General features: G+C 30.7%; 1 protein-coding gene and 1 long non-coding RNA gene across 2 annotated transcripts in view; one reads left to right on the forward strand and one right to left on the reverse strand.

The window, feature by feature from the left end:
* Positions 1-9,816, reverse strand: part of SI (sucrase-isomaltase) — a 95,037-nt gene extending 85,221 nt beyond the window's left edge. The window contains exons 1-5 of the mRNA XM_032172262.2: positions 9,699-9,816; positions 8,344-8,477; positions 2,931-3,048; positions 2,575-2,684; positions 1,208-1,359 (exon numbers count right to left, since the gene is read on the reverse strand). Coding sequence (XP_032028153.1) covers positions 1,208-1,359; positions 2,575-2,684; positions 2,931-3,048; positions 8,344-8,477; positions 9,699-9,816 — 632 coding nt within the window. The remainder of the gene's footprint in view (positions 1-1,207; positions 1,360-2,574; positions 2,685-2,930; positions 3,049-8,343; positions 8,478-9,698) is intronic.
* Positions 7,075-14,015, forward strand: LOC131380989 (uncharacterized). Its single transcript, XR_009209358.1, has 4 exons — positions 7,075-7,220; positions 8,802-8,887; positions 11,318-11,384; positions 13,646-14,015. It is a non-coding gene; the product is annotated as an uncharacterized LOC131380989 (long non-coding RNA).
* Positions 14,016-15,309: the final 1,294 nt, after the last annotated feature.

Genomic DNA, 15,309 nt, shown 5'->3' on the forward strand with positions numbered 1-15,309 from the left:
TATAGTATAACAACTCTTTACACATAATTTACATTGTATTCATTATTATAAGTAATCTAGAAATTATTTAAGTATATAAGAGGATGTGCATAGTTTATATGCAAATACTACACAATTTTATATAAAGAACTTGACCTTCCATGGATTTTGGTGTACTCAGCGGGGGAGCGGGGGTTATCCTGAAAGCAGTCTCCCATGGATACTGAGGGAGGTCTGTATTAATTGGATACAATATGATGTTTTGAGGTACATTATTTGATGATAAAACTAATTAACATATCCACCACATCACACACTTTTTACCACAAACGTGTAGAATTTATAGTAGTCTCTTAGTACTTTTGCGATATACATTAAATTATTATTTTATTATTAACTATAGTCATCATGTTGATTGGTCTCAAAAACATGTTGTTTCTGTCTAATCCTTTGACCAACATCTCCCCCATTCTCCTCCACTCCCAGCCTCTGGAAACCATAGTTCTACTTTCTGCTTCTATGATTTCAACATGTTTTAGATTCAACATATAAGGGAGATCATACAGTATTTGTCTTTTTGTGCCTGGCTTATTTCACATGGCATTTAATATTTTTATGATTTAACACAAAGTCATTAACAAAAGTACTAAAATACATTTAATAAGAGTAATTGCTGAGATTTAATCATGACAATTGCTTTATTAACAATTCTTGGGGATACAAGAGCATTTATCTTGAAACCATTCATAGGAAATTACCAAATCTCTTGCACCTGCACCCCTCATACAATCATAATGAAGGTGTTCAGTCCATATTGGATTCTACATATATATAAATTATTTTAATATTAATATGGGAAATAACTCCTCTTTGGTCTTTGAATAGTAACTGTCTGATTCTACAAATTGTCAACAAAATACGATAAATATGAAGGGGAAAGACACAAGAGCTATTCTAGGTATGTACAAATATATGGAAGGCTAGCGTTGCATTAATGAAGCTCTCCACCTTCATCTTTGTTCAACCTTTATTTGTAGATTCTAATTTATGTTCCAGTATATTTCAGCCACAAGAAACCAAACTCCTTTATCACCATAATTTTTATAAACCTATCCACCTACCCTCTTTTGGGAGGAAATTTATTTCTACTGAAAATGTCATGAAATTAAGAATTTCCAATTCTATAATAATAAAATAAACTTATATAATTGTAAAATAATATACTTACAAAGTTTTACCATTGCTTTTCCTAATAACTTGGATGCTAAATGGGTTTTGGGTAACCGTCACATCATACAATGTATCAGAAACTGTGGGTCCAGTAAACTCTTTTACATACTGATGAGGAACTTCGTATCTTCTATTATTTGGATCAGTAATCTGTAAAGATTTAAGCAAGGTAGCATTACTTGATTCTAAACTATTAAATGCAAGTTCCAAATAAAAAATAACGTGGTGATTAGTTTCACAGAAGAGTATTAATCAATTCAGAACCTTAATTTTAACATTTTTGAATGGCTATGCACAGATAAAGTGTATAAATTTTAAAGAAATGCATAGAATTAGTTGGTTATGAAGTATTATGTATAAAATTAAGTACAGATTTTTATTGACTGATATAAAAATGACAGTATTACCAAATATTGATTACGGAATATTAGACTTCTGTGAATTTAATCAATCTCAATGCTTTTCAGTGTTTGGGTCCTTATATAACTATATAAAGATAAGAATCTTATCCATAAAGATAAGAAATTTTGTTTAAAAAATTTTGGAGAAACTAAAAAGAAGCACTGAAATAAAGCTGAATCACTGAAAAAAAGAAAAATTTAGTTCCAGTGAAATTATTGCTAAAAAGGTGATATACAAAGAATTTGGTGCTGTTTTTACTTCCAAATCCAAAATATTTATACTAGTAAACTACATGCTAAAAAAAAAAGAAGAATCATAGTTTTTAAAATCACGAATGAAGTTTATAATCAGTGAAAGTATTATGTTGCATGTATACAATACTAACACTTTTCTCAAATTAAATTTTACATTAATCTTCTATCATAGCCTGTAGTTTAAATAATAAAAATTTTCAAATGTTTCTTGAGAATGTTTATTTTCTTCAAGGCATTGAGCTAAATATTTTACATGAACGATATTATTTAAAGCCTCCAAAAATAAGTGCAGAGCACACTATTGTTATTCGTATGTTATATTTGCATAAACAATCTGAGAGAAGTGCAGTGTAATTAATCCTTTGCCTTGGAATAAATATTTCTCAAGGGAGAAAATGTATTTGTAGGATGAAAAGTGTGTTCATCAAATGTCTCACTGAAAGCCCCAACTCCCGGGTTCTCGCCATTCTCCTGCCTCAGCCTCCCGAGTAGCTGGGATTACAGGCGCCCGCCACCACGCCTGGCTAATTTTTCGTATTTTTAATAGAGACGGAGTTTCACCCTGTTAGCCAGGATGGTCTCCATCTCCTGACCTCGTGATCCGACCACTTCGGCTTCCCAAAGTGCTGGGATTACAGGCGTGAGCCATCGCGCCCAGCCCATCAAATGTCTTTTGGTATTAAATCTTCGGAAACCTTAAAAACCGAACCTTGAACCGGAAACGATTGGGTGTCTGATTTTGAGTTGTGAAGAGAACACTGTTGATGTCATTTCCAAATAGCGTAGGTGAAGGTATCCTGTTTAATCTGGCTTCAACTCCTTAAAGAATAAAAAAAGCTGCCATGAGTGACTTGATTTATAATGTTAACAATTATTAAATATATTTATGTTATTGTATTTACCACAAATGAGTACTATTTAAATTTGTTACAATCATGCAAAAATAAGGAATTTGAACATTCTCAGGAACATATTTCTTATTTGATTCTATTTAAGGTATTTTTCCACGTTTTCGCTCCAGTTAGAATATATCATATTGAATCATTATGACAGAGGACTTCTTACCAATACTTGTTGTTGTTATTCCTTGAACATTATAACCGTGATTATCAACGAAGAAGCACCAAGGAATAAGAGAGTCATTCCATGGCCTCCAGCAGCAGCCTCTCTGTGCACAAATTCCCTGATAAAATATTTTTAAAGGAATTATATCATTAGTACTATTATCAGATGTCCCAGTCTCTATTTTTCCAGTGAATGAATATTTTTAAATAATCTAATTTTTTCAAATGTATAATATGCCAAAATAGCATTTGCTCTTTTGTTTCTTTTACCTGGAAGAACTACAAGTATTTAATAAATTGAATTAATTACACTGTGTCAGAAATTTATGACCTGAGATGTGATTATTAAAATCACGTATCTATACAAATTTTTGTAAGCTCATGTATTTTAAAGGAACCTGATCTCTAAATAATTGTAATTTATTCTGTTGTCATGGTATTAACATGGAAGAACTGAAATATTTATTTTATACTAATTATGTATCAAGCTGAAACTTAGAGTACGAGGATGAAAATATGGCCCTGAATTTAAACCCACTTAAAATGTGTAAGGGATTTAATTCTACCTACTTACTAGTTCAATATTTAATTTTTTAAATGATTTTTACTAGTTTATGTGCCAGGTATCACAAGTAGTTGCTGCAATTGCATTCAATTAATAAAGCAAAATACTGAATTCTCAGTAATTTTATTAACCATATGGAAATACTATGTGAAGTGAAATAAAAATTATAAATGTTTATTTATAAATAGTTTAGCAAAATAGTGATGCTATGCATGAACAGCAGTATAATTATAAATCCATGTAAATTTAATAGTGTGACACATTTTCATAATTTAAAAAATTGTAGGATTTTCCCCTTTGCTTACTTTCCATGAAAATAAGTTTTTAAAAGCCTCCATTTTAATCAGCTGAAAGTGTGCACTAACCTTTCTCCTATTTTATCCTCAAATTAAAATGGTATCAGATACACACGCACAAGTAGATAATATATATAGTATATGTACTATATATTTATATATTTTATATAATATTTAAATAGATAAGTATATGTGATATATGTATATTTATTATATATAAAACATATTTTATATGTTTATTTATATATTAAAGTATATATTATATATAAAATATATATTATATAAAAATACACATATCTTTATTTTTATGTATAATAAATATACATATATGATTATATACATATATAATTATATATAATATATTTATTTATCATATATACAAAATATCTCTAAACACCATATTATATATATGTGTGTGTGTTTGGGCATACATTTATATATTTATACCCAAACACACATACACACATATACATTGCAAACTGGGGTACAATTGGATCTAATAACCTATTAGAGCCTAAAGTGTGTGCAACTTTTGATCTGGCAATTTTATCTCCAGTTATCTAAACTATAGAAATACTCCTAGCAATACAAAGAGACAATTCTACAAAAAAATATTATTTACAGCAGTCTCTATGAAAGATTTGTATATAAAAGTCTAAATACATTTATATAAATACTTCTATAAACACATAAAGGTGCTAAGTTTAAAAAATAAAATGAAAGAAATAAGCACACTATAATCACAATTTAAATAATTAAAAAATATATAGTAAAATAGGCTTAACGTTAATTTCCTGAAAATATGCCATATTAGTTTCCTATGTCTTTCATAACAACCATGGAAAAGGTGACTTAAAGCAACAGAAATTTACTCTCTCACCGTACTGAAGGTTATAAGTCCTAACTCAAGGTGTCAGCAGAGCCATGCTGCCTCCAAAGGCTTCACAAAGTAATTCTCCCTTGTCTCTCTCTAGCTTCTAGTGGCTCCTGGCAATCCTTGGCGTTCCTTGGCTTATAGGTGCATTTTTCCAATTTCTGCTTCCATTTCACATGGCTTTCTTCCCTGTCTATCTCTGTGTGTGGTTCCTTCCTCTTATAAGGACATTAGTCATTCGACACAGGGCCCAACTTAATTCACTACGACTACATCTTAACTAATTGCTTCTGGAAAACTATATTCCCAGATGAGGTCATATTCTGCGACTCCAAGTAGACACGAATTTTTGGAAAACATTATTTAACCTACTACATATACACACCAATATATTAATTAAAAATGTATATCCCTGTTGTTGCTTTCAAAATATTAGTAATTTTAGTTTATCTTGTGAAGATTTTGATGCTTGTTATTTATGTTTAGTTGTTCTTCCTATTTTTCAGGGTTTTAGGCATTTTCCTCCTTATTTTTAATTTCTCATCTAATTATTTTCCTTTTGCCTTCATTTGACACAAACTCTAGCAAATAAAAGTATAATAAATATATCATATTTTAACATATTTTATCATATATATGTATATACAATTAGAAGTGATTATATATATTAAATGTAATAATTTCATATGTAATAATATATAATGTGTATTCAATATATAGATATGTATATTCACTGTATTATGCCCCCAAAATTCATATGTTGAAGCTCTAACCCCCAATGTGAAGGTCTTTGGAGATAGGTCCTTTCAGGGGTTAATTAAGTTTAAATAAGCATATAAGGGTGGGGCCCTAATTCATTAGGACTGCTGTCCTTATAAGAATAGGAAAAGACAGCAAAGACCTCTTTCTCTCTGTGCACGAAGAAGAAATACTATGTGAGGACAAAATGAGAAGGCAGCTGTCTACAAGCGAGAAAGAGAGGTCTCATTAGAAACCAACCTTGATGACACCTTGATCTTGGACGTCTAGCCTCCAAGACTGTGAGAAAATAATTGATATTGTTTAAGCTACCCATTCTGTGGAATTTTGTTATGGCAGCCTGAGCTAATGCACTTTGCATGGAATTATGGCTGTTTCCTAGGTAACCATTTGATTATTCTGTATTTTGTCATCATTGTGCAATAAGTAAACATGCCCTTTCTAATATACAATAAACATGCCATTTCTAGTATACAATAATTTATACAGTAAGCTTAATATAACCAATTTTCCAATATTTAACAATCATGATCTATCCTCAGGTATATGAACACCTAAGATAAATCTTTTTTTTTAATTAAGGAAATTTTTAGAAAACCATGACTTTAACCGACTTCAATCTCTACCACTGCATTTGGAACAAATAATATGTAGTCAGATGGAATGCTTCTCGTATTTAAAAGAGTAAGTGTATATATTTAAGACGATAAATAATTGCTTTAGTTGATCCATTAAGATGGTGGAAAATTAACATTTGAAGTATTTTAAAGAACCTTTAAGGTATTTAATGAAAAGTATTATTAAAGATGCATAACTATAAATAAAAACAACAACAAAATAAAACCCTGAGTGACAGTTTGAATAAAAATCATATTTGAAAATTGCAACATCTCCTAAAGCAGAAAAAGGCAAATATTTAGGCCCATTTTCTAATTTCAGGTAGATTTAATTTTTCATTCCTTTATTATTTATTTTTTAAATCCATTTCCTATAACAGAAAAATACTACCTTGAAAATTCATCTACTTAGAAAACTATGACATGCTAGTTAAAGAACAGTGACTACCGAGTTTGTGAAACATGAGCTCACATTGAAATTTGCATACCACTGTTCTAATTCCAGTTTTGCCTGTAAACTAGCAAAGTGACACTGGAATATTAATTTAGCCTTGAAAAACAGTCTAAGCTTCCATATAAATCCAAAACTTTATGAATAAGATACCATTTAAATGATAATCTCTTTAAAATCATTTTGTTAAGTTGCACTTTTCCTAGTTAAAAATGTCAAGAAAACACTCAAATTCATTTGAGATATACTAAGTTAAACTTTTAAAACTGTAAGTTGTCTTTTTATAAATAACAAGCATAAATATATTGGCTGAAGTTTAACTTGCTTACTTCACAAATATAGTTTATTTCACACTGAAAACATTCTTCAGCAATCTAACAGTTTAGGTTGACACTAAAGACTAATATTAGGCAAGAAAACTGTAAACCATTGACTTTCAAATGTTGTTTCCCTATAAGATCTTCAAAACCCATATTGTTCCTAATAGAATTCAATGTTCAGCTTCAATCATTTCTCTCTCTCTCTCTTTCTCTCTCTCTCTCTCTTTCTCTTTCCCTCTCTCTCTCTCTTTCGAGACGGAGTCTCGCTCTGTCACCCAGGCTGGAGTACAGTGACACGATCTCGGCCCACTGCAAGCTCAGCCTAAGAAGATTAAGTAAAGAGAATGTCTGGCCACTTTCCTCAGTGTATCTCAGTAAATACTATGTTATTTAGCTCTTCTATCAGTAGGTAAGCTATAGGACCTATTATTTGTAATGTTACTCAAAGGAAAATCTCATCTCTTTCAAATTTTTTTCAAATTAATTAGAAAATTATATGCTTACTGTGATGTAGGGAAGACAGAATAGGGACAAAATAAATTTTATAGTTTATTCAGTTAATTTGTGTGTGGTAAGGTGGAGTGGAGAAGGTGAAATTTGTAATTGCATATCATATTTGCAAATACAAATATTTGCAAAACGTCAATATATAGAGTCAGCCCTCTGCATCTGTGGATACAGCAAACTGTGGATCAAAAATATTTCAAGGAACAAAAAATATCAACATGGTAATAAAAATAATGTAAATAAAAAACAATACATTGTAACAATTATTTGTATAGCATTTACATGGTATCAGAGTTATAAATACTCTACAGATGATTTAAAGTATACAGGAAAATGTGCATAAGTTATATGCAAATACTGCCATTTTATATAAGAGATTTCGACATCTGCAGATGTTGGTATCCTCAGAAGTCCTGAAACCAATTCCCCGAGGATACCCATGAAGGACTGTACATATACACCCACATACATTGACCTTTATTACCGCACAGGTTTGTGGGAAAAAAAAAGGAAGAGTGAACTTAGGTTACATGAATCCAATTGGTTACTCCTAATTTTCTCCATTTTCTCTTCCTCACTTCTAATTGCTAAATTAAAAACAATTAATAATTTTCATAAAATGAGTATCATTTTATTTTCCACAGATACTTCTTAATGCTATCATTACAAATACTCTATTGGAACATACATACTCTCTCTTAAATGTTCTATATTATCAAAGGTATACTTTCTTCAAGAAGTAGATTTGAGATGACAGAATTTCATGAAGATTTATAAAATTAATGATAACTTGTTAAATATGGATGAATATTAACTTGTTGATTTAAATTGAGCAGAGATAAAGGAAAGCAAGCTCAGTAACTTCTGTTATCTATCATTTTTAATAGGGAGCTATAATAAAATGATAAATGCAGCCTAATTTATGCCTAGATCTTTATTAAATAAGATTGATCCAATATTCAGCAATTATCTTAATATAATAATGTATATATTCATTAAAAATATTAAAGACTTTTGCTGCAGACCTCTGTTGGGAATTGTTCTGGAATGCAGTTTATTCTCACATTGACAGGATCATTTAACACATTTGGACATTTTTCTGAATCAGGATTTGTAGTCACACCAGTAGTAGCTGGAGTTGAAGTAGAATCACTAATTTCTGGGGGAGGAAAAAACTCAATAAAATAAAACATGACATTAAATTAATTTTCTCAGATTTTTCAAGTAATAAGTACGTTTGAAAGAATGCATAAATTCATATAAAATGAAAATTTTCAAATAAATGTTGCATTTAAAAATACCCACAAATTCAAGCACTAGTCATCAAAAGGAAAAGATCCAATCATACTTTTAAAATTGACAGTGTAGAATCCTATTCACTGTTTCTTTAGAAATACAAAATATATTTACAAAAGGACTTGGTGTAGATTCAAAAGGTAACAAAATATACATTCATACTGTATTTACAATTTGTATTTTATAGCTGAAGAAAGAAGGTGGAGCAATATGAGTTATGAAAAACTTATAGAGAAGGTGAGAAGAAATTAGAGAAGAGGAAAGTAGGTGAAAGTAAGTACTTGCAAGCAAATAATTTGATAGGTAAAGTAGAGAAAGCTAGAATAGCGAAGAATGGTGGATACCAACTCCATATAAATAACATTCCAGCAATGAGATATCATTAAAATATATTGCTTCATAATACAATAAGCTCTCAGTTTCTGGAAATAGGTAAAACAAAAGATTAATAGGAATAGGAAATGCTAACTATAGTCTAGAAGATAATGTGTAGCATCCTTTACAACGCTGATTTGCTCAACAGAGAATAATGAAGAAAGAGATTCAGCATTCCGTATGTACCAACTCTAAATTAGAATTAAAATATTCAGAAAAAGATAATTAAACTATCCAAGTCTTTTTTCAACTTTCCTCTACCTGCCTTTCTCATACAACCTCTCTCTCTCCATAAAATAAAATCTAACCAGAACAAAGAATATTTGCTAAAATCCTTATTTCCTTTGCAAGTGTGTGAAGGCTGGAGCAAAAACCCAGGTTTTCACACTAATGAGATGATGCTCACGCCAGTAGGCGATTATTCCACCTTATATTAACGATTTGATCCCTTTGCCTCTTTGCTCTTTGTCAAGTAGCTAGGGAAGGCAATTAATGTCAAAGCACATGGATTCCTTAATTACAATAGCTCATCATTGAAATAAATGGAATATAATGCATAGAAAAAGTTGAAGTAATTGTGTAACTTACCCTGGATTTTTCTATGAGTGTTTCATCTTACACGGATTATTTTTTAAAACCTATAACTATTGTGGAGTAACTTCCTCCTAACTTCACGATAATGTAGACATGCTTTTAATGTACTACTTACCATCAACGGCAGATGTCTTAGTTGCTAAAACAACAACTAAGGCGATAGCTATTATAGTAACTATGACAAAGAGGACAATCAGAGAGATTTCTAATCCACTAAATTTCTTTCTTGCCATCTGAAAACAGAAAAGGATATATATTTAAAATGTAAAATATATAAATATAATAAACCACCAACAATTCTCGTGAAATTACATACATTCTTTTTTTTACTAGGTACAATGCAGAGTTGCAGACAGCACTTACATAATATCCTAAATTAAGCACTTAATAATATATTAAGCATATACTTAATAGCCTGAAACTTATACTGATATAAAATGTAAGCAACACATGCAATTTAAAGTAAAAGGAATGAATTACTGATGCACATTACAGTAGTAGTACACTAAGATGAAAATACAGATGAAAAAATTATCTTCAAGTAGGTGTGTCTTGCCTTCTCATTTAGCGCATTTTGCAAGGCAAAGGCTTCCACTTGCACTGTTTCTCAATTCTCACAACAATTCTATGAAGAAAATAGTTATTCACATTTTACTAATTAGGAACTTTAAGCTTAAGAGAGAATAAGTTATATTTCAAAGTTAAAACTTCAGTTTTTTTCTTGAACTCTCATCTCTCTAATTCCAACACTGCTTTCCACAATAATATTGTCAAAAGAACACAAATACATATATTCGATAGAATAGTATATATTTGGGAGTTGCTACTCTGTTTAAAAATCTTTTGAATTTTCACCAAGTTCCTCCATCAAACAGCAGCAAATGAGATATACAAAACTCTCATATCAAAAATACATATTTATTATTAGATGACATTACACTTTTGAGGTAGCATATAGAAGATACCCAAATGTACACTGGAAAGAACACATCTCCAATAATTATCTGAAAGCATATTTGTTTGATTTTGACCACATATATCTTATTTTTCTTAGTTCTCAAGTTTCCATGGATTATCTGTATTCTATAATTTTAGTATAAATCTTAATTCAAAGACATATACCAAAGTAGAACTTAGAATTTCTACAGTAAATGCTTTAATGAATTACTGGGTTTAAAATCTTTTTTTTTTTTTGGTCTCACAATGGTCCCTGTTCTGTAACTAAGTCAACTCACGTACCAAGTTGTCCCAACCTAATCACCTTTTTTCCCTTCTTGCATATGTTTTACAACATTCAATCATTCAATAAATCCATTTGACTTTATCTTCAAAGTATTTTTAGAATTATGCCTTCATTTTATCCCCAGCACCACAGCCTAATTTTTAGATAACGCATTGCCTTCATACCTGCTGTTCAATTTCAATCCCTCCCCATCCACTCTTCTAGGTGAATTCTAAATTCTGCTCAATTCAAATGCCATGGTGAGTTCCTTACTACTCTGAGGCACAGTTAATCTAGCCTTTCTTCGTTTACCACAGCATATTAAATGTCCATTGCAATTATTTATGTATATGTCAATTTCCTCAATTAGATCGTTACATTCTTGTTAGCAAAAATTATAAAAGTAGTCAGAGACTAATATTAAGTAAGCAAAAACTTAATTTTTTAGTATAGCTTATAAATGAATATCTGCAGATTAGGATTTATTCTTAGTATATAATTTTCTGTTACAGATATCTAAGCTGTTTATTGCATCAGTAATCTTCAAACAAAATGAATGTAATCTAAACAGAGCAACAGGTAACATACAAAGCTGTTCGAAAAATGAAGCCCAGTTGCATGATGTTATGTTGAGAAATGACAAAGTTACATTTAGTATTCAACTTTAAATAAGTGTAAATCTCATTTGAAGTGATAACCTACTTTGCTACCAAGAAGTCAATAATGAGAACTGTGCTTTCCTTTTTGATAAGGGAAGTCTTAAAAAATGCATTTTTGTCATGAAACAAACTCTCCTTTGTCTAGAAAAATTAAAACAAAATTTAAAACAATTGCTTAAAATTACTGTGTTAAAAAATATGATCCCTGTAATTTTGGATTACAGTAATTTTAAGCAACTCTTCTTGGAAAATATATATTGATACCCTTTCTCTGCATATTTATTATGAAGATGAATAATACTTTATTGTATAACAACTTGATGAATGATCTTTAAAAGGTCAGCTAAGAAACAGTAATGTTGTATAAATGTAGCATTCTATTCTATATAGATTTTCTTAAAATATATTTAAGCATACTTTATTAGAGTATTCATCTATTTTTCAAAATCTTAATCAATACTTATTTTCTTTCATATAGAGTCATTAAACAAAACTTGCTATGATTCCACCTAAGTCTTACAAAAGTTATAATGAAGAGTTGGGCCAAAAAAAATCCTGTATTAAAAAAATTAGAAATATTTTTCCTGTTTAATACAAGGTACTACATATTTTAAACGGCAACTTAAAATATATGATATTGCTATCTTAACCCAGTGCAGATAGACGGGAATACTGCTAACACAAATTAAGAAAAAATATAATTAGTTGAAAACATAAAAATAACAAAAAACATATGAGCCATAGACTTACCTTATTTCATAGCCTGTTCTGTTTGTACCAGACTTGGATAAGGCTGCCAAAATAACGATCAAGGAAAGTTGCTTAGGTATATATTGACCTACTCATAAAGTTTTATTCCACCCTCACCAGCCTATCAGTATTTAATAATCTTCTGCTCAACATGCAATTGTTAAAAGCCTTAACCCTGAAAGTAGTTTACATAAATGTTTCTCTCTGGGAATCTAAGTTAATTAGTAATTGTACTGTCAGATAGTCTTTGATTTCTCAAAGCTGTGAACTATTAATATCTTAAGAACATAAAAGTAGTTCTTTCTGTTTTTTTCTCTTTTCAAAATTATATTTATTTTATATTTGGATTTTGTTATAATAACTATTTTGTCTCGTGTGCAATTTAGATCCTCACTGGAAAGTAGAAACATATTTGAAAGACAAGATCTGTAAAAAATTTTCAGGATATAACAATTAGAAGATAATATTTCATAAAAAGCAATAATTAAATAAAAATTATTCCCTGTATCTTGTCTTCGATCTTAAGGTTGAAAAAGAGAACAAATCCTTAAGTATAAAACATAAAGTAGAGGTGTACAGATCACTAATTTAGAGATAAAATCAACATTTTTATCTATTCATTTACCATAGATAGCACTCATTGAATTATAAAAAATCATATTGTAAACCTTCTCATTTCATGTAGTAAAATGTATACAATTAATTACACTACTGGTTTAAGCTAGCATAATGTTTAAAAGCAATGGATTTGATATAATAAATTTGGATATAAATGCTGGCTGTACTATGCTTACCTGAGAAATTGTGGGCAAAATACTACCTATAAAATCACTAAGAGAATTATATGAGCTAATATTGCTTAATTATTATTGACCCCAATTTGGCTCTGAAATTGTCAGAGTCTAAGCCTTGCATACCATCTGGACACTACCATTTCAACAAAATATATATTAAAATAATGCATTTGCATAAAGTACAGCAATTAGTTTTTGAAGCAAACTAAATATGAGTCTAAAAAGAAAATTTTAAAAAATTATGCATAAGCAAAATGATCCCCAAATTGAGTTGGATAGTCAGTAGGCAGGATAAGTTGTGAACACCAAAAGTGAATCATAACTGGGGATTGACACCTAGTGTAACTAGAACAGATTAATGTTCAACTACTCTCTTTATGGAGTATTATGTACTTTGTCTCTGAAACGTGCATGTCAGAATTTCAAACATATGGTAGTTAAATCATGGACGTCTAAAGTAGTTAAATCATGGACGTCAAATATGCACTTTAGGTTAAAAGTTACATGGTTTAATATACCAGTTTCATATGTTACTTGCCACCAGGATGCAACAAGAAGACAAAACTCGAATTTTCACAGTGATAATGCAGAGATACTTCAAAATATTAAATAATAAAAAATGTTCTGCTTCTTTTAGAGGCTTGTGAAAAAACTAGAAAGAAAACAGCCACATGACAAGAGAAGAAGGAATGGAAGAAGGCTCCAGGAGGTGTTGAATTTGTTTGAGTTCTTTCTCCTAGAAGACAGAAGCAGGTGCAATAGAACACAAACATAAAAAGGGAAGCCAAGGTTCCTGCCTGGGTCATAAAAAATATTGGATACAAAAGATTTTAGAAGAAGAAGGAGAAGGCAAAGTCAGGGGCAGGATATCAGAACCATCAGAAAGACCAAAAGATGGAGAGTTACGTGAAGAGCTTCCAGAAAATAGGACATACACAAGTGCTGGTATTCCAGTCTTACACACAGATGCATAGATAAATAAATAATAGCACACATTTACTAATAAATAGCACAGATGACTTTATAGATATATCTGTAGATGTAACAATTCTTAGAAGCTTCATACCCAAATTTCCAGGTATCTTCAACAGTCTAAAGTAGAACTCTTTATCAGTTCCATCAAGACCATTCTTTATCTAGCTCTATCTCAATTGATATCTCTACATCTCCCCAAGCAATGTGAGCTCAAGACTTTTAATTCCTTTTTGTTAAGCGTTATACATTGACACTTAATTCTGCAAGTGCTCTTCCTCAATGTTTCATACGTAATTCTATTTACTTACTGCTACTGGTATAACAATTACATTACTGTAATTGTTTCCTAACTGGTCTCCCAAACTCCAGTTATTCAACTTTTCTCTTTTCTCTAAAATAAATCCACCCACCTCTCACCATAAAATAATTCAACTCATTATATTCCCAGTGCAGTAGTCCAATGATACTTAATGCCTAGAGGTGGAGAACCAAATTTCTTAACCTTATATTTGAAACCCTATACCTTTCATATTTGCCATTTCATCTCCCCTGCTTTTCCCTTCATAACAATGTGTTTCACGCTTGTAGTATAGTGCTGTCTTAGCTGGTATCATATTAAAGCTATCCATAATTGCTTCAATTGGTCATGTGAGACTGGAAATGCAGAGAGAGCCAGGACAATGCTTTCCTTGCCTTTACTTAATTCAAAATGCTTTTCAGGATGTTTTATATGGAGTAGAATATAGCAGTGACTGCCACTTGTATATCCATATCAATTCTCCCTTATCAAAGCTCACCAGTCAAAGTCTATCCAGAACACAAATGTGGTCAAACAAGGAAGAGCAGGGTGTCTTAGTAACAGGAAGTTGGAAGAGGCTTATTATAGGATTTAGACTTGTGTTGTATGGCTATAGAGGCTAGGGAAAGGAAGGCTAGCTTTGAATCAAATAATGTCCAGAAGTAAGAGCAATTCAGTAACATAGTTGCCAGGTATCATAATCTTTGTTCAGGACATTGGAGGAACAAAATCATGCTAGGGATATATCATTGGTAATAAAACAGCAACATACTGAAAAGTCAATTTTTGCAGCTACAATATGGCCTTGATAAAAACATGGTTTATTATAATCTGACCATTAACAGAGCTAATTTTTCATTTTCTCTCTTTTCTTTCTTTTAGTGATAGAACCACCTAAATTTAATCGGGTATGTGGCTGTCCAGACTGTGCTATAAAACCGTTCATGCTGCTAATTTTGTGTATGCAGATAAATTCTAGTCAATGGGATGAAACCTGATTTCATGCATGTGACTTCCATAGTACATTT

This window comes from Hylobates moloch, unplaced genomic scaffold (assembly GCF_009828535.3).
Source record: "Hylobates moloch isolate HMO894 unplaced genomic scaffold, HMol_V3 SCAFFOLD_13, whole genome shotgun sequence".
NCBI lineage: Eukaryota > Metazoa > Chordata > Mammalia > Primates > Hylobatidae > Hylobates > Hylobates moloch.